Source organism: Eleutherodactylus coqui, chromosome 10 (genome assembly GCF_035609145.1).
Source record: "Eleutherodactylus coqui strain aEleCoq1 chromosome 10, aEleCoq1.hap1, whole genome shotgun sequence".
NCBI classification, from domain to species: domain Eukaryota; kingdom Metazoa; phylum Chordata; class Amphibia; order Anura; family Eleutherodactylidae; genus Eleutherodactylus; species Eleutherodactylus coqui.
This window is the reverse complement of record NC_089846.1, coordinates 25,704,693-25,728,659: the sequence shown is the minus strand read 5'-3', so window position 1 is coordinate 25,728,659 and position 23,967 is coordinate 25,704,693. Positions and strand designations below refer to the sequence as shown.

The window sequence follows — 23,967 nt, the reverse complement described above, 5'->3', positions numbered from 1 at the left end:
GTTATCCCTCCCCACATCTATCGGAATTTGGTGGAAAGCATGTCTAGAAGGGTCACTGCAGTCATTGGGGCCCAAGGTGGCCCAATAAAATTGAATTTCATCACCTTCTGTGTGCATCCCAATACTTTTGTCAACCCAGTGTATGAAATCACCATGAACCCTGGGAGATCATGTAGCTTCAATGCACAATGGCAGTTTTAACCACTGAGCTACTGGGCAGTATAAACCAATTTAGAAAGACTTTGCACAGTTCGTCTTCTGTACGAGACCCTGCTGGTGACTTGTATAGATGCCGGGGAGACGTCACATCTTGTCACACACAGGGGAACCACAACAAAGCTCAACTGTCACTTGGCAACGACACCCAGGCAGGAAACTCCATGCTCCTTTCTTCTTTTCACCTGGGTCTTCCTTTACCTGCAGCCCCACCCTCGCCGCCTCACACCATCTTCATGGGGATCTTCTCCAAGGTGCTTTTCTCTTCTGCTCCACTGATTTTGACATTTGACTCATGCAACTTTTGCTGGATCGACCTTTGTGTCTGGTGCACCATATTAGCTGAATTCTGGTGGTCCAACCATGACCTTCATCAACGAGGAAGACTGCTGCCAACCTGACTCAAGACTGATGCATCCGATTTCATTCTTCTAGATCCTTCCTTCTATCTTACCTGTTTTGGATCTTTGGGGACCTTTGATACGGGACGGAATATGGCGCACCAAAATCTGCATGGCTGACTACCGATTTTGATGCAGAATTTCCGGCAGGGTTCCGGAATCCTGCCGGAAATTCCGATATTTTTGATTCCCCGTGTTAGCGGTGCAAATTTTGGGGCAGAATATTCCGCGATGCTGTGTGAAAGGTCCCTTCGCCACCACTCAATATCTACGTCTTTTACCTACAGAGTTCTTGAGCTTCCAGAATGATCATCGTCACCAACAGCACTACAAATGGAGAGAATTAACAAGATCCGATCGCAGACAGGAAGCAGAGTGTCCGTAAGTGCAGAACCTCTCGGTCCATCTATATTACTGTATATTTGGCCGCCATCCAGGAACTACAGGAAATTATTACTGCATTATAACTGCATTACAGCTGCAGCTTGCCCCCCCCCCCCCCCCCCGGGTTATAGTTTACGGGAAGTAAAAATCTTAATGTACAATCTGCAGCGACAATCAGAAGTGTTAACTCTCTGGGAGCCTTTAGGACGTATTTGCGCATATTACACAGCGAATAGGAACTGTTAACTTCAATGGGTTTGTTCACATGCACGCATTTTGCTGCGTATAGAAGTCAGTGGGGATGCGCAAATGCACAGACAGGATTACAAAGAAAGGTAAACTCTTCTATATACAGTAACACTGGGTCCACCATTCATAATAGCTTATGGGCACAGCTCACCTCCTCCCCCTCCCTGCACAGGTAACATAGCATGCCACATCACTCTCTCATAGATGTCAATGAAAATCTCTAATCTATTGCGTCTATGGTTCATGAAGCTACTGCAGAGAAAATAAACTATTATAAGGCTTGGACGAAAACTGCGAGATATTAGGATTTTATAAACGTATATATAGTGACATGGAAAATTGGTTTTCACAGTCCAACTGATTGTCTAAAGGGGGCGATCGCACGGGCAATAAAATCTCACGAGCTTTGTGCGTCCGCTACCCTTTTCTAGTTATTTTTTTCGGCGTATTTGCGCATCGAAGGTCCCCATAGAAGTGAATGGAAGGTGCGCTAATCCGCACACAATACTCAAGGAGATGCGTGAAATACTGCATAATCCCATCCTAAAAAAAGAACCCATCTGGAACGCATGAAGACTAATTAGCGAGTTCAATCAGTGCATATTTATTTATTACGCGCAAGTGAATATGTCTTATGTGCGCTAAAAGTACGGTAAAATACCCAAAAAGGTCTCATTCCGCAAAAACGCTACGCTCATATGTGCACAAAGGCACGTACGCTCGTATGAAGCCAGCCTTTTACATTCACACGGCCGGAATTCAAGGTGGAAAATTCCATGCGAATTCCGCCTTTAAAATCCCCGTCTTTTTTTCGTGCGGATCTGCATGCAGAATTTGTTCTGTCAATGGCAAAAATCCGTATGCGGAACTCCGACGCAAAAATCTAATTTTTTGTGCATTTCCGCATCAAAAGTGAAATGTCACATGTGAACGGGCCCTAATCCCGGCCTCCGGCACTTGTGCCTGGAGAGAACAGGCTTCCCTTTTTCTACCCCGTCAGCTGATGCCGTATAATCAGTGTGCTGACTTTTCCAGCGCGCTATTCGCTGTCTTCACAGGGAATGTCTGTGTCATCGCCTCCGTACTGCAGAGACAGTTCTACTCTGTAGGGGAGGGTCTCATTGATGCTTTCGGAGCTGCAGGAGCAGGTGATCCTGTATGTAGGGGGTTATATACGCTGCTGTAGGGTGATATGCTGAGTGCAGACCCCCCTTCCTGAATCCGCCTGGCAGGGGGGGCTGTCCACTTATACAGGAGAGGGTGGTTGGGGGGCACAAGATAGGACAGGCGGTGGTATGTAGAAGGGAATACTGTACTGGCAATTATCTGGATGAGTGATATCACAAGGAGCAGGTGCAAGGAGACCCCGAGGATGAGGACACGTGGGGGCTGCAAACTCTGACACTTCTAAGAATGGAGAGGGAAGGAAGCCGTGACTCAGTCCGCAGCGCCATGATTAATAAGGTAAGCAGCGATCCCTCCGTGCCCAGTGTGCCCCTTCTGCATCAGAAACCGGGCAGTAATTGGTCACCGACTTGCTTGCCAGGCTTACGTATGCAAACTTTTTATACTTCTCCGTGATTTAGGGCTCGTTCACACGGGGTTTCGGTCATACAAAGACGCTGCATATTTACCATGACCAAAAATCGCATTTGCACGCTTATTTCGCTCGCTCATACGAAAATAGACTGAGTGCATGCAAAAAAAAGTACCATGTGTGTGCTGCGCAAATACGCCGCAAATACACAGGTTTCCTGCATATTCACATATTACGCCCTTAAGGGCCCCTTCACACGAGCGTAGGCGTATTTGTACACGTTTGTGTGTTGCGTTTTTGCGCACTTATTAAAGAATTTGGTCATTTCAATGGCTAGGAGGATCGGGGCGTATTTTTTTACATGCGTGAAATGTACAGTAAAACAGTTGTGTGCGCAAATGCGCAACTTTCATTCCGCGAAAACACTCAGAAACACGATAATGCCCGTGTGAGGGGGCCCTTAATGATTGCCAGAGGTGTGTTCTTTTACTGCGCAGGAAAATAGAGCGTGCTGCATAATGTTTTTTTTACAAACTCGCACAGAATAGCGCGGAGTTTGAAAGATTAAAAAAAAAACAATTACCTTGTTCATGCGCCACCACGCTCTGTAACGGCGAGCAAAGGTGCGCATACACCCGTGTGAAGAAGCCCTGAAGAATTTGCGCAGGCACCGCGGGCAGAGGAATCACCTCTGCCCTGATTTAAAAGGGGAATAAGCCTCTCGATCTGCCGGTGTTCACGGGTATGCACCGTTTTTTGCGCATACCCACCTGTACCCCCCCCCCCCCCACAGACTTCTCTGGGGACCTTTAATGTGCACAAAAATAGAGCGTGTTACGTTTTTTTTTTATTTGCTCAAGCGTAATGCGTGCGCAATAAGGAACCGTGAGAATAAACCCATTTAAATCAATGGGTTCTAATGGTTGTGCATTGCGCGCAAAATAATTGCCCGCGGAAATACGCCCGTGCGAAGGAGTCCACTTACGTGAACAAACTCATTGAAATCGATGGTTTTACTAGTCACTGCGTACTGTGTGTGCATATTTTTTTGCGTGTAGATCTCGCCTGAGAACGGCCTCACGCGAGCATACGCACAAATACGATTGACGCAGCGCCGCGGATTTGCGCATGAACAAGGTTTGGAGAGGACTATAATCAGGGTGTTGCGCACATCTGCGCAGGGTACTGTATATTCCTATTTGCGGCCTTCTGATGGCTGAAATTTTCTGACACTGCAGCAGTCATTGAGGCCGGTTTCACACAAGCGATAAAATAACGCGATTTTCACCCGATGCGAGAGTGAGTGAAAACGCAAAATTAGGAAATCACTCATTTTCAATGGTTTCCTTCACATTTGCAATGTTTTCACTCATACGATGTTGCGTGAAAAAAAAATTGCGGCATGCCCTATCTTGCAAAAACATCGCTGCCGCTTGCGATTTAAAAAATGCATCGCACGGAAATCGCAAATCTGATGCGATAAAAAGGAGACTCCATAGCATGGGAGATAAAACATCGCGAAACGCAGAGAGATAGGACATGCCGCAATTTTTTTTTTTCACTCCACATCGCATGAGTGGAAATATGACAAATGGGAAGGAAACCATTGAAAATAAATGGCTTCATCATTCAGCGATGTCACTCACATTCGCATCGCGTGAAAAAAAAAAACGCACCGTTTTATCGCCAGTGTGAAGGAGCCCTACGGCTTCATGTTGACGGGTGGATCAGACCCTGCCTGCGGCTGAGGACACTGCGTATCCGTCCGGGTCTTCTGCGTGCCTATCCGAGTCTTCTGTTTTCTTCACGCCGCCGCACATGTGCAGTGGAGTATTTTTTATTTTTTTTTAAACTTCTGCTTTACCGCGGCCCGTCCGCAGTGATAGCCGTGCACGGGCCGCGGATCGGACGGCTTCCATTGACTGCACTGAAATGGAGCATGCTGCAATTTGTTTTCTGGACCAAAAAGTCCGCAAAACAAATCCGCATTCCTTAATTCAGTTGCGGGTGCCTATGTGTCCCTATGGGCGATCTTTCGGATTCCACAAATCAGATCCGCCCGTGGACATTGGGCCTAAAAGTGATATTTTGGGATAAAGTTGGAGAAACTGCTTGTTATATTAGTTGTGATGAGTTATTTATATTGTTCTTGTTGTTTTTTGTTTTTTTTTACAAACTGCACATTTTGGAAATCCACCTAATTTGCAGTGAGGGATGAGTGTAACTATGTGTTCCATCAGAGGGGCATCAGTAAAGGGCTGACCGCACGGCTCACGTGGTCAGATCACACCCTCTTGTAAATGCTCTGACTGTGCAGGACTGTTCCTGGGACCATTGTCTGCTTTGTGCTAGCGTACTAGTGCTGCCAGTGCTGTCACCCTCTCTGCCTCTGATGTAGTCGCTCCCGCACCCCCTACTTACATGGTGCTCTGATCATTCTCATGCTCGTTACTCTCTGTATTGTAAATCTCAATTTCAACCTAATTTCCTTCTGCCCATTTCTCTTTATTAGGGGGAGTCTCGGGGAAGCTCACGGAGGCGCCGGCTATTCTGGAAGCTCCGACAACGTTGGAAACTTCTTGGTCTCTTTGAGATTGATAAGGATCATGAGTTCTATCCACTGACCTGTGATCTGAAGGAGGGGCTGAGAGATGCTGTACAGGATGCCATCCACAGCGAGGCCACGGTGAGCCAAACACTATCTCCACTCTGTTCTTCGGCATCTGACCCCATAAGGCCTAGGGTGTTTTGGTCCTAAAGGACGAGACACTTTCTGGAGATTTTACCCATGTGATGGTTTTACGGCTCTATTTAGTACATAACGCTAATTTAATAAACACTTCTACCTTCTCCTCCGGGTCCTCTGCTGTGTCTGACAGCCGAGGACCGGACCTGCTCCTGCATGATTGCAGGAGTAGGAGCTTTAATCTGAACGCTGTATTTTTTGCGATCGGCCAGGATTAAAGCCCAGGACCAAGCGCTGTAAATTTATGGTGCTTGGTCCTTAAGGAATTTTCCAGGACCCAGATATCCTAAGATAACTCCTGGCACCCTGCCGATCAGTTGCTTGAAGGGGCAGCGCTGCTTAGTTGAGCTTTGTGACCTCTTCATTATATAACAAACATAGCGCCATATATTGTATAGTGGCAGTGCATGGTGTTGCAGCTTAGTCCCATTTACTTGAATAGGACTGATCTGCAGAAAGGCGATTCAACTGATGAATGTCACGTCACGGACCAATGAAGTGACTGCAGCGCCTGTTTGAGCGCCGCGGTCTTTTCAAACAGCTGACGGGCAAGGGTGCTGGGAGTCGGCCCCTACTGATCTGATATTCACTATTAGAGATGAGCGAGTATACTCGCTAAAGGCAATTGCTCGAGCGAGCATTGCCTTCAGCGAGTACCTGCCCGCTCGAGACCAAAGGTTAGGGTGCCGGCGGCGGGCAGGGAGCTGCAGGGGAGAGCGGGGCGGAACGGAGGGGAGATCTCTTTCTCCCTCTCTCCCCCCCGCTCCCTCCTGCTGACTGCCGCTACTCACCGCTCCCCCGCGCCGCGCCCAAACCTTCGGTCCCGAGTGGGCAGGTACTCGCTAAAGGCAATGCTCGCTCGAGCAGTTGCCTTTAGCTAGTATACTCGCTCATCTCTATTTACTATCCATGTCCGATCCCTCCCCACTGATTATTAGGTAAGACTATTCCGTTTCTTCCATAGAGTATAACACACACAATCCTGAGGGCTGGAATGCTCTGTCCCACTTCTGGTTGGACTGGTGGTCACTATTAGAGATGAGCGAGCATACTCGCTAAGGACAATTACTCGATCAAGCATTGTCCTTAGAGAGTATTTCCCCGCTCGGAAGAAAAGGTTCGGGTGCCGGCGCGGGTGGCAGGTGAGTTGCGGCCATGAGCAGCGGGGAGCGGGGGGGGGGGGGGGAGGGACAGAGAGATCTCCCCTCCGTTCCTCCCTGCTCTTCCCCGCCGCTCCCCGCCCGCCGCTGGCAGCCGAATCTTTGCTCCCGAGCTGGCAGGTACTCGCTAAGGGCAATGCTCGATCGAGCAATTGCCCTTAGTGAGTATGCTCTAGTCACTATACATTATAAATAACATATCAATTGTGTAAATCATTTATACCAAAATCCTTTAATCCGTCACCATTTAATCCAGAAAGTCATAATCCAGCACTTATTTCCATCCTACCATTTTTGGCTATTTGTGAAACATTATGGTGGCACTTCTGTGGTTTACACACATTATCTTAGAAAGTCTTTTCTTTTTCAGCAGTCAATTCCGGCAGAGGAGGATTACAGCGCCAAACTTACGCAGGGGCATGAGGTAGGTTTTTACGCCAAAAGTTTAGTCTTTACTCCATGGTTCTTTAAAGAGAACCCGTTATGTCCTTCTACAAGGGGGACAGACTTCACACCGGGGCAGCCACATCTCCTCGGAGTCCATTGCCGTTTCTGTTTTTACTCTGGTTTTGGCCACATTTTCTGTTTGGCTGCAGTGTTACTGTTGGATATCAACACTGTCACGTGGGCAGTCGTCATAGTTCATCAGCAGTAGGCAGTGCTAGCATTAGGTTGGATGGCACCCTGTGCAGAATTTTTTTTTTGGTGCCCCCTTACCCCAGTCATAAGAAAAAATGATACATATTGCAGTCATGGGCAGTCTGCTTGTGCGAAAATCATCAAGATAGCAGCATACCCACACTGAATATCTCTGTGAATAAATACTGTACCGGAACCAAGCTCTTAACATAAATGCAACACCAAAAAAGCTTTGTGAATACATACTGTACCCAGCTCTGTACATAAATACAGCACTAAAACCAAACTCATAACAAATACAGATACAGAACCAAGCTCAGTACATAAGTACAGTATGATCCAACCAACCTTGGTACATAAATACAGCCCCAGAATCAACTTTGGTACATAATACAGCACTAGAATCAAACTCTGAATATAAATACAACATAAATGCAGCACAAGATCAGCCTTGGTATGTATATACAGCACCAGAACCAAGCTCATAACATAAATACAGCCCCAGAACCAAGCTCAGTACATAAAAACGGCACAAACCAACCTCAGTACATAAATACAGCACCAAAAGCAAACTCATTCTATAAATATAGCCACAGAGCCAAGCTCATAACATTAATACAACACCAGAACCAAGCTTATAACAAATACAGTAGTAGACCTAAGAGATAGATCCAGGAAGGGGATGATTCATGTAGTTACACAAGATGCTGCTACACAGAGGAAGATCACCTGGCCAGGTGGACTTAAGGGGGCAATTGCTCTCAACCTACATCCATGTGGTGCCCCTCTCCCATACAAGCTGATGGATAGCGCTGCATGCAACTGCACAAGTCACACGTAGCCAAGGCCGGTCATGTCAATAGCTGTCATAGTGTTCGATTGTCACAAGACAGTGGGGAGCACCCACATGATCGTAGACTAGTGTTGAGTTCCGAAAGTAATGGGGGCCATTGAGAGGACGTGACAGCTCCTCCTTAGGGGTTGTTTGATTCGAAAATTTGATGTCAAATACCATATTATGCTTTTCATAATGCAGAATCCTCATCTCTTAGCTGCTACAAAGAGCGTCTCCAACTTTGGAGGACCTGACTCATTCCTGCGTAATACAGACACCCCATTGATTCCAATGGGAACTGTGTACTGATCGACTTCGCCAGTGGTGGCGCTGTAGGGGAAGTCAACGCCTCCTGCCCTGTTCTGCAATGGATTAAAGTTGATTCCTGGTGGTTCTGGCGGCCGGACACTCTGTGATCAACTTATCAATGCTTGACTGTTGTAACAAAAACTCATTTTCCGAAGCGATCAACCCCTTTAGCATGATGTTGTAAGCTGATGGGTATGGTCATGGCGTTCTCTCTCTCACAGGGCTATGTCATGAGAACCTATGCAGGGCCGGTGTTCAAGTATTTCCGCCAGTCTCTGGGTTTATCGGAGGAAAGCTACCAGAGATCTCTCGCTTCCTGTGGCCTCTACTTACAATTCATTAGCAACTCAAAGAGCAAAGCAGACTTTTTCCTGACGTGAGTATAAAGTTATAAAGCTCCGCTATGCTGACTGTCCAAAGTAGACAATCCCTTTAACCCTTTCCAATCCACTGCCTGACGTCTAAAGACATTATGATTTAAGGCTGTACAGCTCCGATGTTGGAAGACGTCCGTCGGGGTTCTCTTACTGTATATTGCCAGCCTCTCTGCTGTCGGAGCCTATCTAACGTGTCACCTCATGCAGTACTGGCTTTAGCCAGCAGATAGCGCCGTTATATAATGGCAGAAAAAGAGTAAGCTCCCTAGAAAAACCAGGATACAAATTGGATTGGAAAGGGTTAACATACAGAGGTCAACTTTCCTTCCTCAGACATGACTCAATTCTCGACTCCAATCGGTAGTGACTACTGTAACGTTAGGTCATATGTCATTGGCCTCCAACCTGCGAATCTTCAGTCGTTGCAAAATTACAACATCCAGCATGCCAAATGCTGCCAGGATATGCTGGGACTTGTAGTCGTGCAACAGTTGTTGTGCCGTAGATTGGTGATCACCATCCTATATGATGGCAGAAATGCCACCCGCATGGTACGCCTACATAAAGAATGTTTAACCACGCACTCAGAGTGGCATTACACAAGTCCAAATATCATTGTGTGGGGGCGTGAGGTTCTTGGGTGGGTGTATATTTGAAATTTCGAACCCTCCCCAACGCTTGCTCATTGGCTGCTGAGTCCACTTAACGCATATAAATACATGCGAGAGGTCTTCAAGTGAACACTCGCTGCTGCGGCCCCTCGCCGCTTCAACTGAACAGTCGGTGCTGCAGTGAGTGTATATTCGAAGACCAAAACCAGCCAGAAGCATGGACTGGTCATTCGAGGATCATTCGCACGTATTTCTGTCTTTGTAGGAACAAACTAGCGTTCAAGGGGTTGTCCGGTTAGAATTTAACTTTTTGATAGTAACCCTTTCACTGTCTGACATCTTCTGACAGCTCCGCTGTCGAATGACGTCCGGCAGGGTATTCTTACTGTATATTACTGGCCGCTCTGTTTTCGGGGCCTCTCCAGTATGCCCCATACCGCAGTACTGGCTCTAGCCAGCAGATGGCGCCATTGTATAATGGCAGAAAGAGAAAACCCCCTAGGAAACCCTGAATCTAAAATTGAATTGCAAAGGGTTGAAGCCAAATGGGTTAAAACAATAAAACAAAGGACCCTTACCTTTCTCAGCCCCGGCAATCCAGCTATGCAGCCCCATGATTCTCCCAGTCTCTGTTGACAGCGAAGGTCAGGTGACCACTGCCTGCCAATTAGAGGCTGTTGCGTTACCACTTGTTCTCCTGGTATCAGCGTTCACACCCCAGGTGCATGATGTGCGGAGTTCAGAACGGTGACGCTGCAGCCTCTGATTGGCAGACAGAGCCTGGGAGAATCATCGGGATCACCGAGGACAAGTAAATACCCTTTATTTTATTTTTATAACCGATTTGGCTCTAAATTAAAAAAGTTAAATTGTAACTGGACAACCCCTTTAAGTGGAAAGGCAAAATGTTCAAAAAAAGCAGGAGCCAATCAGCATTCGGTCAGAGGCGCATACCGAACAAGTGCACAACTTCCTGCAAAGTTGTTGCTAGTCGTTGAAAGACAGCGATCACCTGATTACACCAGATGGTAATTAATCAACCAGCGACTACTTTTAGGTGAGGTGAAATGAAGCGACTAGTGAGCGAATTCTCACTTGTCGCACAGTTGTTGGCCGTGTTTACATGGAACTATTGCTTGCATTCGCTCTGTGACTGTTTGGACAATCGTTGTCCCATGTAAAGCCTCCCTAGGGCCAGCTACACACGGGTGAGAATGTATTTGCACGCACCTGATTGTTGCATTTTTTGTGAAATGAATAATGTGTGCAAAAATGTATTTTACTGTACTTTTTGTGCCCGCAAGCCATGGTCATTTGACACATCTCCTGGCATATTGTGCGCACCCCAATTCACTAATGTGAGGACCTTTGGTGCGCAAATATGAAGAAAAAGAGAGCATGTTATATATTTTTTTCTTGCATTATCGAAATGCGTGTCCAAAATACAGAAATGTGAGCAAACACATTAAAATCAATGGGCCTAAGGGCGGCTTCAGACGACCGTATATCGTCCGTTTTTTTACGCCCGGCCGATATATGGTGTCCCTCTCTGCAGGGGAGGGAGGCTGGAAGAGTTGGGAGCAGGAACTGAGCTCCCGCCCCCTCTCCGCCACTCGCCACTATTTGCAATGGTAGAGGCGTGACGGGGCGGTTGTGAAAACACGGCCGATATACGGTCGTCTGAATGAGCCCTATGGCTATGAATATCATATGTAGCATTTAAATGGTTTGCTTTTCAGGAATGACAAACGGCTGTTCCTGAAGACGCAGAGTAAGAGAGAGGTGCACTTCCTTCTGCAGATCCTGCGCAAGTACATCCAGCACTTCCAGTCCTATCCGCACTCCCTGCTGGTGAAGATATTGGGTGAGTAGTACCGATTATTAGCTTTATGACCGGGTTAAGGTTGTTCGTCTACTGACCTTATTTTCCAACAGGTCATTGACTTCTATTGCAAAAAAAAGTACAGCATGACGTTTTTTCCACCTTACAAAGTTATATCAGGGATGTAACTATAGATGGTGCGGGGGTAGCAGTCGCTCTTGGGTCTTGATAGCTGATGGGGCCCGAAGACCCCTCTGCCATATAAGACGACAGCAGTATTATAGATGACCATGTTAGAGATCTTGCATCAGTCCACAAGCTTTAATAGAAACATGGTGATACCAACTATGCACTTTTTTGCCTGTTTAGATTTTTTTAATAGCTTTTTTTTTTCTTGACTACTAAAAAAGTTATATTCAACTTTTTTGTACATTTTAATTAATTTAGGCCCCACAGGGGACCGGAACTTGTAATCATTTGATCGCATGTACTATATACTGCAATACTTCAGTACTGCAGTATATAGTGATTTTTAATGTTGCAGGCAGGACTTGTTATCCATGCTTGGCACCCCTGGAGCCTTCACTAGTCTACAGGCTGCCAATTAGCTTACTGGCAATGTATGATCACGTCATGGGGTGGAGACAATGGGGTGCCAGAGAGAGCGCCCCCCTCCTTTCCTTCCAGCTGACTGTTTAGACACCTTTGAATAGTTAACTGTTGCAATCAGAGCTAACTTCAGCTTATAGGTTACCAGAGGAATAACTTAAAGGGGTTGTCCCGAGGCAGCAAGTGGGTCTGTACACTTCTGCATGGCCATAATAATGCACTTTGTAATGTACATTGTGCATTAATTATGAGCCATGCAGAAGTTATAAAAAGTTTTATACTTACCTGTTCCGTTGCTGGCGTCCTCGTCTCCATGGTGCCGACTAATTTTCGCCCTCCGATGGCCAAATTAGCCGCGCTTGCGCAGTCCGGGTCTTCTGCAGTCTTCTATGGGGCTCCGTGTAGCTCCGTGTAGCTCCGCCCCGTCACGTGCCGATTCCAGCCAATCAGGAGGCTGGAATCGGCAGTGGACCGCACAGAAGAGCTGCGGTCCACGGAGGAAGAGGCCATCTTCAGCGGTGAGTAGAGAAGTCACCGGAGCGCGGGGATTCAGGTAAGCGCTCCGGTGAGCTTTCTTTACCTCCCTGCATCGGGGTTGTCTCGCGCCGAACGGGGGGGGGGTTGAAAAAAAAAAAAACCCGTTTCGGCGCGGGACAACCCCTTTAAAATATTACAATATTTACCCCTACAGAATGCTAAAACTGCAGGTTGCTTTTTTTACCCTGGCTCAAAAAGATGTATGTAGCCCAAAAAGGTATAAATAAAAACTACAGTTTGCCTTTTAAAACAAGAACCCTCACACAGCCAGGTTGATGAAAAGTCTTGGAATATGGCGACAGCAAGCAATTTTTAGAAAAAAAACAACAGTTTTTTTAGTTTTTAAAAGTACTAAAACATACTGTATACATTTGGTATCGCTGTAATTATACTAACCCACAAAAATATGCATTTCAGTTACTTAGCGGCCGTAGAATATGAACCCCGCCTTATTCCCACGAGCGCATATCGGCCACCTTTTTTGACGGCCGGCCAATATACGCTACGTTGGAAGAGGAAAATCTGGTGAACGGGCACACAAATCAAACATTTATGCACCTGTTTAGATGGCCTGGTGAGGCCAGCGCAAATGCGCCAAGCTCACCAGGCCATCGCCCATTTCCCCTCCCTATTGCAGGCTCACCTCTCGTTCCTCCCCGCTCGTTTTGTGTAATGGGAGGTGGCGGGAAAGGGGCCGGAGTTAAGTGCCGATCCGCCCCGCCTCCTCCCATTGATGGCTATGGACAAGCGGCAAGGAGAGGGCGGGCACTTAGGTCCACCCACATCCTGCCCCTTGTCCATAGCCCTCAATGTGAGGAGGCAGGGTGGACCGGCACTTAGCTCCGCCCTCTGCCTTTGCACAGAACGAGCAGAGAGGAACGAGAGGTGAGCCTGCACGCGGAAGGGGGGGGGGCAGAGGGAGGGAGTTTAGCAGCCACAGATTCTGTATGATATTCTGCAGCATATCACCCCACATTTGTGTAACTGAGCCTCTAGATCATGCAAACTTGTAGGCTGTCGAAATTGGTGTCCCAGATGGTCCCATACATGTTCTATGAGTAATGAATCTGGCAAGTGGGCTACCATGGAAGTGTGACAATGTTGTGGGGGCTCCTGTGACCCCCTTGTGTGTGCGGCCGAGCATTATCCTGCTGGAAGCCGCCATGAGAGGAACACATGTGGCTACAGGATGTCCTGAACATATCGCTGAGCTGTCATTGTCCCTCGTACCACTACTAGGGGGGACAGACTGTCATATGCAATGGCCCGAGACCAGCGCACCAGCAGGGGGCAGTGTGCCACTCCACAGCAAAGGCAGGGTTGAGATGCTCACCCCAAGGTCTCCAGACATGAACACGGCCGTCATCAGTGCCTAAACTGAACCTGGATTTGTGGCTGAAGACAACCCGGTTCTACTCAGTAGCGTCCAGTTTTGTTCTTCACGGCACCACTACAAACAGAGGCGATAGTGGATGTCAAAGGCAGAACACGTAATGGGCGCCGTGAGACCAAGCATCTTTCAGCCAAGTGCCTGGAAATTGTTCCAACAGACACAGGGGATGTAATGATGGCGCCACCTTCTCTGGATGGTGGACAATGGAACAGCTGGAGCTGCTTGTGCTTGTCGGACGATCAGACGACCCTCTCAACTGGTGGTTTGTTGAGGACGTCCTGAGCCCGGTCACCTTGTGTGCCCTCACACATCCACTGGTCCCAACACCCCCTAACAGTCTGGTCAGAACGGCCCGGTGGGGGACAATTCATCGATACGACCATCCAGCTTCTCACATCCCAATAATGCGCCCCTCTCAGACTCTGGTAACGGGGTGAAATCTCTTCTCTGCGCCGTAGAGGCGTCAGTGGTCAACAAGCTCTACACAAGCGGAAGAAGAGGCCACTACACACAAGGAGCCTCCGAGAGCCTTTTATAGGCCAAGGGGCGGAACCACTTTTAGGGCATCAAGTGGCAAGACCGACCATCTTATTACACCCCAACTCTAATAATTTGCATATCTGCCTGAGATGGAACTGCATGCCGGGTTTTAAAGAAAAATGACAACTCCTTCCAGGGGCCGGATTTTTTTTGGCAAAGAGTATATTTCCTGACAGCGATAAATGCCCATATACTCCTGGCTGAGCGATTGTGTATATGGATGTTTGGAGGAATATGTATCTGCCATCCTAACAGTTGTTTGGCTGACAGTTATATAAAATGTATGGTCATTTTTATTGTATGGTCTCACGCTACATAAACCATCTACGGCCAAAATCCCACCTGCAATGCCCAATGGACAGAAGATTTTGCCACTAAAAGAACAGTGTTAGCCATTGTCTGTGCCAGTCACTGCACTGGCTGCCCGTCAAACACAGAATTCAATTTAAACTCCCCACAATCATCCACAAAGCCCTCCACAGCACCGCCGCCCTACATTGCTTCCCTCATCTCAATCCACCACCCAGTCTGCACCCTCCGCTCACAAAATCAGATTAAGTGCCCCTTTACCCTGAACCTCTCTCCCCCGCCTCCAAGACTTCTCCAGAGCAGCATCAGTCCTCTGGAACGCACTACCCAAAACTATCCGGGCAGTCCCTGACACACAAAACTTGAGGTGCGTTTTTAGAGCACACCTGTTCAGGCAGGTATACCATATTTCCTAAGCAAACCCCTCTGTACTCCCCCTGATAACATGCTCCCTGTCCTACAAATAAATATTATTATAGTAAGTAAGCTCGTTGGAGCAGGACCTTCACCCCTACTGTCTCAATCAACTGATTACTACATGTAACTGTGGTTTTGTTTCTGCCCCCCCCCCCCCCCCCCCTCTTGTTGAATATGATGGTGCTATATAAATAAAGATTATTATTATTTACCCCTGCAGCGAGGTTTCGCCCCTATGTGGTTTATGCAGTAACCATGCCCTTAGCTTGCTTTACTAATAGGGGTGTGAGCACCTAGAGCAGCGTGAAGTCTAAATACGGCCCTGGCTGTTTGCACAGACTTGCCTGCATGATTTGTGTCTTTGCTTGCTCAGCTTTCTAGACTGGCTCCCTCTGCTGTTCAATTTTATATAGCAGGTCTCTGATTTGGCTAGAAGTAGTAGTAGAGCCTAAGGAGATTCCACCAAAGATGGCTCATTTCTTCATTGTACTGTGGTTATAGCAAACAACAACCACTGATGCTTGAATTATTTTACCACACGTCACTCTTTTTCTAGGTGCGCACAGTATCACCAGAGCTCAGGAGAAAAAGGTAAGAAAACTAGTTCTCTGTCAATATAAACTATATGTTTTTCATTGATTTCAACATCCTTCATTGCTGTCAGTGGTTGAGAACTTTCCCATCCAGAGACCCCCCGTGTCTATTCCTGCTCTCATCTAATTGCATCCAGTGTGAGTAGTTCTAGTATATCTGTACTGCAGCAGACAAGATAGGCAGGACTACACAATGACACGAATGACATCTATAGGCCTGACAAATGCCTAAAAGTTGACCCTCCACCGGGCAGGTATCCATTTTTTTTTTACTGCATATGAAAGCACAGCCATTTATTTTGCCTCTGATTGATGTATGTCGCTGTATATTGTAAAGTGGCATATATCAGGTCTCCATGGTCGATCCATAAGTCAGAAGACTTCTCTGGTTTGTGCTCTGATCACAGCCCCATAATGTGATGTAAGCAAGTGGCTAATACTCAGCCAACCTCTACTTGGCACTTTGTATCATTGACCCCTTGACACTTTTGGGGGTCCAGCATCTGGATTTCTATGAAGTGGGATCGGGAGCCAATTCCGCTCCATACATGGCGGGTACCAGCTGTCTTTAACAACTGACACTCGCAGGCAACAGCCATGATCAGCACTGACGCCGATGGCGGCTGTTCATCCTTTAAATGCACCTGATCGGTGTTTGGGGGTCCCGAATGACCCAATCGCGATGAGATCACGAGGTACTGTTTGGTTGTCATGACCGCCCAGGACCTTCTGAAGACCCCCAGGGTTAACATATTTTTTTCTGCCTATTAGGACAGCTCTGTAGCCAGTCCTAAAAGAATGCTGACAGGAATACCATATATTGTAATACTGAAGTATTGCAGTATATGGTATAAGCGATCAAACAATCGCATGTAAAAAAAAAAAAAAGTGAAAATAGCTGGAAAATAAACATTTTTATTATAAAAAATAAAGGTTCAACCAAAAAAACCTTTCCTTTATTTGTAATAATTGAAAAATACAAGTCGTCCCACAAAAAAAACAAGCCCTCAGACAGCTTTTATGATTTTTTTGAAAGCGGGGAGAAATAGAATTAAAAAAAAAGGTGGAGGTCCTTAAGGGGTTAATCCTTGTTTATTCTCTTCCACTACAGAAATACTTCATCATCATGCAGAGCGTCTTTTTCCCGGATGAGAGGATCACCGGCCGGTGAGGATGGCGTTGTACCCTTTCAGCTCTCAGTGTCTGTGGATGTTCCCGTTTGGGGTAATAAGTGTTGTTCTCGTGTTTCAGCTACGATATTAAAGGCTGCCATGTGAGCCGATGGACCGAGCCGGAACCCGAGGGGAGCAGAGTCCTGCAGGTCTTCAAGGATCTGAACTTTGAAGGAAATGTTATTTGTTTGAGTACGTTGTCAAATGCAGTAATCACTTCAATGTTCTTAACCCCTTAGCGACGGGGCCTATTTTGGCCCTAAGGAAGCAACGATTTTTGGGGAGATTTTCATCTTTAACCCTTTCCAATCCACTGTCTGACATCTAAAGACATTCTGATTGAAGGCTGTATAGCTCCAATGTCGGAATACGTCCAGCAGGGTATTCTTACTATATATTACTGGCCGCTCTGTTGTCGGAGGCCTCTCCAGCATGCCCCATACTGCAGTACTGGCTCTAGCCAGCAGATGGTGCTGTTGTATAATGGCAGAAAGAGAAAACCCCCTAGGAAACCCTGAATCCAAAATTGGATTGCAAAGGGTTAATTTTCAAAAGCCATAACTTTTTTATTCCTCTGTCGACATGCCCGTATGAGGACTTGTTTTTTCTGTGGCAAACTGTAGGTTTTCTTGGTACCATTTTTAGGTTCAATGTATTGTAATACTTATAGTAGTTTATTTTAAAGAGCAGAGAGAAAACATTCGGCCATTTTTATTTACCGGATTAGCGCTTCCGCACACGAGCACATTTGCGGATTAAATCCCATTGATTTAAATGGGTTCCTTCGCACTGTTTTTTTTTTCCTGGCAAAATTTGAAGTGTGCAGAAAAAAATGCAACTTGCTCTATTTTGGTGTGCAGTTGCGAACCAAAGACCAGCATCTGCAGGAAATGGTGCACTGAAATGCGCAATTTTGAATGGAAAAATCGAAAACTCCTGGGACTAAGTAGGCTGGCCCGCATAACTAGTTGGCTGGCCTGCCTACTTAAACATGGCGCTGTCGGGACCGCGCTAATGTGAGCGGGCCTGGCAGCCCAATAAAGTATAGTAAAAAGCGTCGCTACAGGTATTATTGCATTTGGCCGCACCCTGCATAGCGCATATACGTCATAGTATTCTGAGCGTATTACACCCGCGTCTGGCAGCCTTTAATCATGCAGCATAAATGACATTATACATTTTTTCTGCAGGCTGGTACGATTATGACAATACCAAAATTTTATACCATATTCTTTTTTATAGGTTTTTACCCTTTTGCACAATGAAAACCCTTTTTGTGGAAATTGTCTTTTTTTTGCATCGCTGCATTCAAAATCCCATAGATCTTTTATTTTTCCATAGACGGAGCTCTGTGAGCGCTTGCTTTTTGTGTGACGAGCTGCTGTTTTTATTGGTACCATGTTTTGGTACATACAGCTTTTTTTAATCACTTTTAGGCTCCCTGCACACAGGCGGAAATTCTGCGGCAGGATTTCCCGCAGAATTTCCGCCCATGCCCGCCTGCATTGCAAAACGCAATTCTATGCAGATGGCCGCGATTTGTCTGTATGAAAATACACACAGAAAACAAATCGCTGCATACAGAGGCGTAACTTGAAGCTCCCGGGCCCCAATGCAAAACTTGTAACAGGGCCCCCAACTATAATGCTTTATTCATAGTACTGGGCTCCCTATATGGAGAAGAGAGGCCTTATGGGCCCCCCTAAGACTCCTGGGCCCGGGTGCAACCGCATCCCCTGCATCCTCTATAGTTACACCCCTGGCTGCATGTCCTATTTCTGTGCGGAGCTCGCAGAGAGCTGGAGCCGCGGGAGAGGTGAGCGCCGCACTGGTCCCTGCAGGGGCTTGGGTCGAGTCCCGCTGCGAGAATTCTTGCAGCGGCATCCGACCCGTCTGTCTGCAGGCGGCCTTATTGTATTTTTTTGACAGGCAAAATGAACAATTGATCGAGTGCTGAGCCCTGTGATTGGCTGCTGCAGCCTGTAAACAATACGTCAGAGTGAGAGACTCGGAGGTGCCAACGGGGGGTGGGGGAGTATGAGCGTTTTATTTTACATTTTTTTCTGGCCAAGGGGGCTTGATAATTAAAAAAAAAAATAGTTGTATCTCATAAACCCCTTTAGGCGCACAAGAGTTTTTCTGAATTTTCATCCGAACTTTTCAAAAGTTATAACTTTTTTACTTTTCCCACTTGTTCGCCTCATGACAAGCTGTAATGTTTCTTGGTCCCATTTTAGGGTAGATATGACTTTTTAAAATCACTTTCATCACATTTTGTGGGAGGCAGGATGAACAGAAAAAAGTATTTTAGCTCCGTTTTTTATAGCGTTTTCCTTGCTTAATAAAAGGCATGTTCAATTTATTGCATGGGTCATTACGGATACGGCGATACCAAACCTATATTTTCAGAGCCCAAGCTATCCCTCTGTCAAGTGGGTGGTCTTCACCACCAATTGTCAATCACAAGTAACATCAGCTATTGCGTGGCTATTATTGAAGCACAATATGCAAGAGGAAGGAGGCCACGGAGTTCCAAGCAAGCGAACGCTGGGGGACATTGTAAGCACAAGTACGATGTTGGAGATTTATTAAACCTAGTGCAAAGTAGAGTGATTTCACTTTTGCATTTGTCAGAAGCCCTCTGGAAAGTGAAAGCTGCGATCGATAGGTTTCTGTAGGCAACTGCTTCACTTCTTCTTTGCAACATTTTTGATACATCTGTGTGTTTCTAGTTCTACCCTATAATATAACGCTATAATAACTCTTCGCCTCTCCTGCAGGCCAACAACGTTCCTGGCTGCTCCGCCAGACTGAGCTGGACACCCGATTCTTACAGGACCTCAATGTTCTGGATTACAGTCTTCTCCTTGGATTTCAGCCTCTACATCAAGATGAGAAAAGCCAGGGCTGGTCATTAGCCAGCCTAATTGTCCGCACTAAGAGGTGAGAAGACCTCATATTACGGGGCTCTCTACACGGGCGTTCCGTATGGCGGCAGGGAGTAAAAAACATCATGCCACAAAAACCTCATAGAAGTTGCATCTTGTTGCGCTTCTGCTCGAGTCCTAAGCTGGTTCTGTTTGCATTATGTGATTGTTCCCAGCAAGAGAAACCAAGTAATCTTGTAGACATGATACCTTTTAACCCCTACGTCTTTTGACAACCTTCAGCATCAGGGTATGTATGAAGGGGGATCACACGGCGATGTCCCTCCATACATGGCAGCTGCCGGCTGTTTCTTACAGCTGACACACGGCGTCAACAGCTCCTATAAGCCGTGTGGCTCATTGGAGAAGTTTATCTTCAAATGCCCCAAACATGAGATCGCAGGAAGCAGTGCGGGTGTCATGGCAGCTGGGGGCCTTCTGAAAGGCCCCAGGGCTGTCATGGCAGAATGCCTATCAAGCCATGCATATGGGGTGGCTTGATAGACTGCCTGCCCGATTGCAGTATGATGTAAGACTATTGCATTACATCATTCTGCAGGAGTGATCAAGCCATCGCAAGTTGTTGTCCCCTCTGGGGACTAAAAAAAAAAAAAGTATAAATAAGAACAATAAAGTTTTACTAATTATTTTTTTAAAAAAGGAATACAAAGTTTAAAAAAAACCTTTTGCCATATTTATAATAAAAGAATACAAATAAAACAAAAATACATATTTGGTATCACCTTTGCATTATGTCATTGTTGAACCGCAGTTTTATACGGAAAATGACAAAATAAAGAATTTTTTAAAATACATATTTGGTATCGTTGCATCCGTAAAAGTCCAATCTATCAAAATAACGCATTATTTTCCACGCATGGTGAACTTCAAAAAAAAAAAAAAAGCGCCAGAAATGCACTGCTTTGGTCACCCTGTCTCCAAGAATAAAAAGCAATTAAAAAGTCATATGCATTTCAAAATAGTACCAATGGAAACTACATGATGTCCCGCTAAACATAAGCCCTCGCACAACTATGTCAATGGAAAAATAAATATAGACAGCAGTCTTGAAGACCTTCCAAAGACCCCTGGCTGCCATGATACGCTGCCATTCGGAACATTTAAATGGCATTTAAATTATTAATAGCTGCAGTCGGAGTTATCCCTGATCACAGCTATTGCTGCTGGACCCGCCATTTGTGCTGCGGGCCTGGCTCCTGAGCTCACTCCATACAAGCCTTGCTCCTATCCAACATTCATATAGGTCTGATGGCGCCACGGGGTTAAACAGCTTGAACACTTAAGATAATTAATTTTCTTTAGAACCCTCCACCCCTACTCAACTGAATACGGATTGTCCATTGCTGAGAACCCCAGCACTCAGCTGTAATCTAGGAGAAACAGCAACAAGTGTTCAGGTCCCCTGCAGCGTCCCCACAGGAGCAATGAAGTATTACACAGTTAGCTACGAAATAGGCTGTCTATGTGATGCCTGGATATATTGAATGAGGGTTGCTCCTCGTAGCTGCTCTGAGCTAATGGATGAGGGTCCTAAGCTCTGAGCTAATGGATGAGGGTCTTAATCAATGGACCGCGTTGTATTAACTAAGAATTCCCTTGTAGGGTATTTGAAAATGTGATTTCTAAACTAGAGAAACTCCTTTTTTTTCCATCCTCCACCCATACTCAACTGAACACGGATTGCCCGTTGCTGAGAACCCCAGCGCTCAGCTGTAATCTGGAAGGAACAGCAACATGTGTTCAGATCCCCTGCAGCTCCCCCACAGGAGCAATGAAGTATTACACAGTTACCAAAGAAATAGACAGGCTGTGATGCCTGGATGTATTTTGTCCTACAGAGTGAGGGGTGCTCCTTGTAGCTGCTCTGAGTTAATGGATAAGGGTCTTAATCAGTGGACTGCGTTGTATTAGCTAAGAATTCCCTTGTAGGGTATTTGAAACTGTTATTTCTAAACTAGAGAAACCCTTTAAAGGGAGTTGCCCAAAATGTATACTTATCACCTATCCATAGTGTCTGATCAGTGGAGGTCTGACCATTAAGAACCCCCACTGATGATGAGAACAGTGGTCCCCGATTTCGCTGTTTGAATTGAGAAACGGTCGATTCAACTCATAGGTCTGCCGAGGAGAAGCGGAGTATAGTGACTATCTCAGTCAGACCCATAGAACTGAATGGGGCGCCAGCATGCATGTCTGACCATCACTCGAATCAAACAGAGAACTCAGTGACCCTCATTCTCATAATCATTGGGTGTCAAGAGGCCTTGGTATTTCTTCACACAAGTGAATAGCGCTGATCTGCAATACCAGACACAACCCATAGAGAACTGTAGTGCTGTTTTTTTAAAATTTTTTTATTGGGGGGGGGGGGGGGGGGTGCAGAGTGACCTTTTTTTCTAAATCTGCATGACCCCAAATTCTATGTGATGAACAGACTGGTAAACTAATTCTTCCTTGCCTTCTAGGTCTGTAAATGGGCCGGGTAGTCCCACTACATCCCAGTGTATGTCTGTCCCCGGCGTTGTAGAGGAGGAAGGTGAAACCACCGATAAAGAGGAAGAGGGGACTGAATTCAGTGACACCCCGGACACGACTTCTGCTAGACGCCCACCCATGAAAAAAATTGGGCAGCAGGTCAGCGCCGTGTCCGATATCTCTGAGGTTATGGCTCAGAACCGCCGGCTGCTTCCTAATTACAAGAACCCCCTGCATGTGATGGACGGGCCAGAGCTGAGATACTTTATTGGAATCATTGACATATTCACTGTCTACGGGCTGAAGAAAAAACTAGAACACTTGTGGAAGAGTATGCGTTACCACGGCCAAGAGTTCTCCACTGTCAGCCCCTCTCGCTACGCACAGAGGTTGTATAATTGGGTGGACACGCACACCGTGTAACCCGCCCTGTACTCCAGCGCCGGCCTGACTCCATTTACTGGGACAATATTTAGACATTATTGGCCTTCCAGACGCCGCTTCATTATGAATGCCTTATTTTATAAATATTAACGATAGGACCGACTGTTACTGAGAATCTGATAATGGTAAGAAAAAAGTGCACGGCGACTTACATCGATCAGCCATGACATTAAAACCACTAAGTAACGCTGGTTGTCTTGTGAAAATGGCGCATGGCGAGGGGTGGGGGTGTATATTAGGCTGCAAGTGCTCAGTCAGTTCTGGAAGTTGAGGTGTTTGAAACATAATAAATGGGCAAGTCTAAGGATCTCAGCGATCTTGGCAAGGGCCAAACTATGATGTGTAGAGGACTAGGTGCGAACATGGCAGGTCTTGTAGGGTGTTCCCGGTATGTAGTTGTTAGTAGTACCAGAAGTGGTCCAAGTAAGGACAAATGGTGAACTGGCAACGGGTCATGTGCGTCCAAGACTCATTGCGTTTGAAGAGTGAAGACTAGCCTATCTGGTCTGATCCCAGTGCAGAAGGGTGTCCCGGCCTGACCACCGGTCTCTGGACCTGAACTCGGAGCACCATATGTGCGTATGAGGCTCCGAGTTCTGGTCCAGAGAATACGGTCGGGTCCTTACTGTGTACCACAGACGGTCAGAGTGCCCATGCTGACCCCTGTCCAATGCCGAAAGTGCCTCCAATGGTTACATGAGCATCAGAACTAGACTGTGGATGAATAGAAGATGGCGCCTTGTCTGATCAATCATGCTTTCTTCTACATCGTGTGGACGACTGGCTGTGTGTGTCACTTACCTTGGGCTGAGATAGCACCAGGATGCACTATGGAAAGAAGACAAGCCGGCGGAGGGATTGTGATTCTCTGGGCAATGTACTGCTGGGTCCTGGCATCATGTGGATTTGACCACCTACCTAACATTTTGCAGACAAGTACCCCCTTCAGTGGTTTTCCCTAATGGCAGCGCCCTCTTTCAGCAGGAGAATGCGCCGGTCGCAGTGCAAAATCTGTTCAGGAACGGATGAGGAGCAAGACAAAGGGCGTGTTCATCATTGCATAGAGAGTATGCTTGGAGCATGGAAAACATAGAAACCAGGACTGTAGTACTTGCTAGTGACCGTTATCAGCTCCCTCCCACTCCTGGCCAGCTGTATTCCGCCTCTCCCCAGTCCTGGGTACTATGCTTTCCACGCTCAGAGCATGCTCGGGCTGCAATGATGAACATGCCCAAAGAGCTCAA

General features: G+C 46.5%; 1 protein-coding gene across 3 annotated transcripts; it reads left to right on the top strand.

Annotated features, from left to right (window-relative positions):
- The first annotated feature begins 365 nt into the window (after nt 1-365).
- On the top strand, nt 366-22,910 carry PIP5KL1 (phosphatidylinositol-4-phosphate 5-kinase like 1). 3 transcript variants are annotated; one of them, XM_066580645.1, is made up of 11 exons: nt 366-470; nt 905-998; nt 5,300-5,473; nt 7,064-7,117; nt 8,698-8,852; nt 11,204-11,328; nt 15,648-15,682; nt 16,796-16,851; nt 16,936-17,048; nt 19,637-19,799; nt 22,270-22,910. In XM_066580645.1, the coding sequence occupies exons 2-11, from the start codon at nt 951-953 to the stop codon at nt 22,700-22,702; spliced, it is 1,356 nt and encodes a 451-aa protein (XP_066436742.1). In that variant the 5' UTR covers nt 366-470; nt 905-950; the 3' UTR covers nt 22,703-22,910. The 3 variants fall into 3 exon arrangements, with proteins under 3 accessions (XP_066436742.1, XP_066436743.1, XP_066436741.1); XM_066580646.1 differs by lacking the exons at nt 366-470; nt 905-998 and adding an exon at nt 2,301-2,714 and having other exon boundaries at nt 7,067-7,117; XM_066580644.1 differs by lacking the exons at nt 366-470; nt 905-998 and adding an exon at nt 2,303-2,714.
- The last annotated feature ends 1,057 nt before the right edge of the window (nt 22,911-23,967 follow it).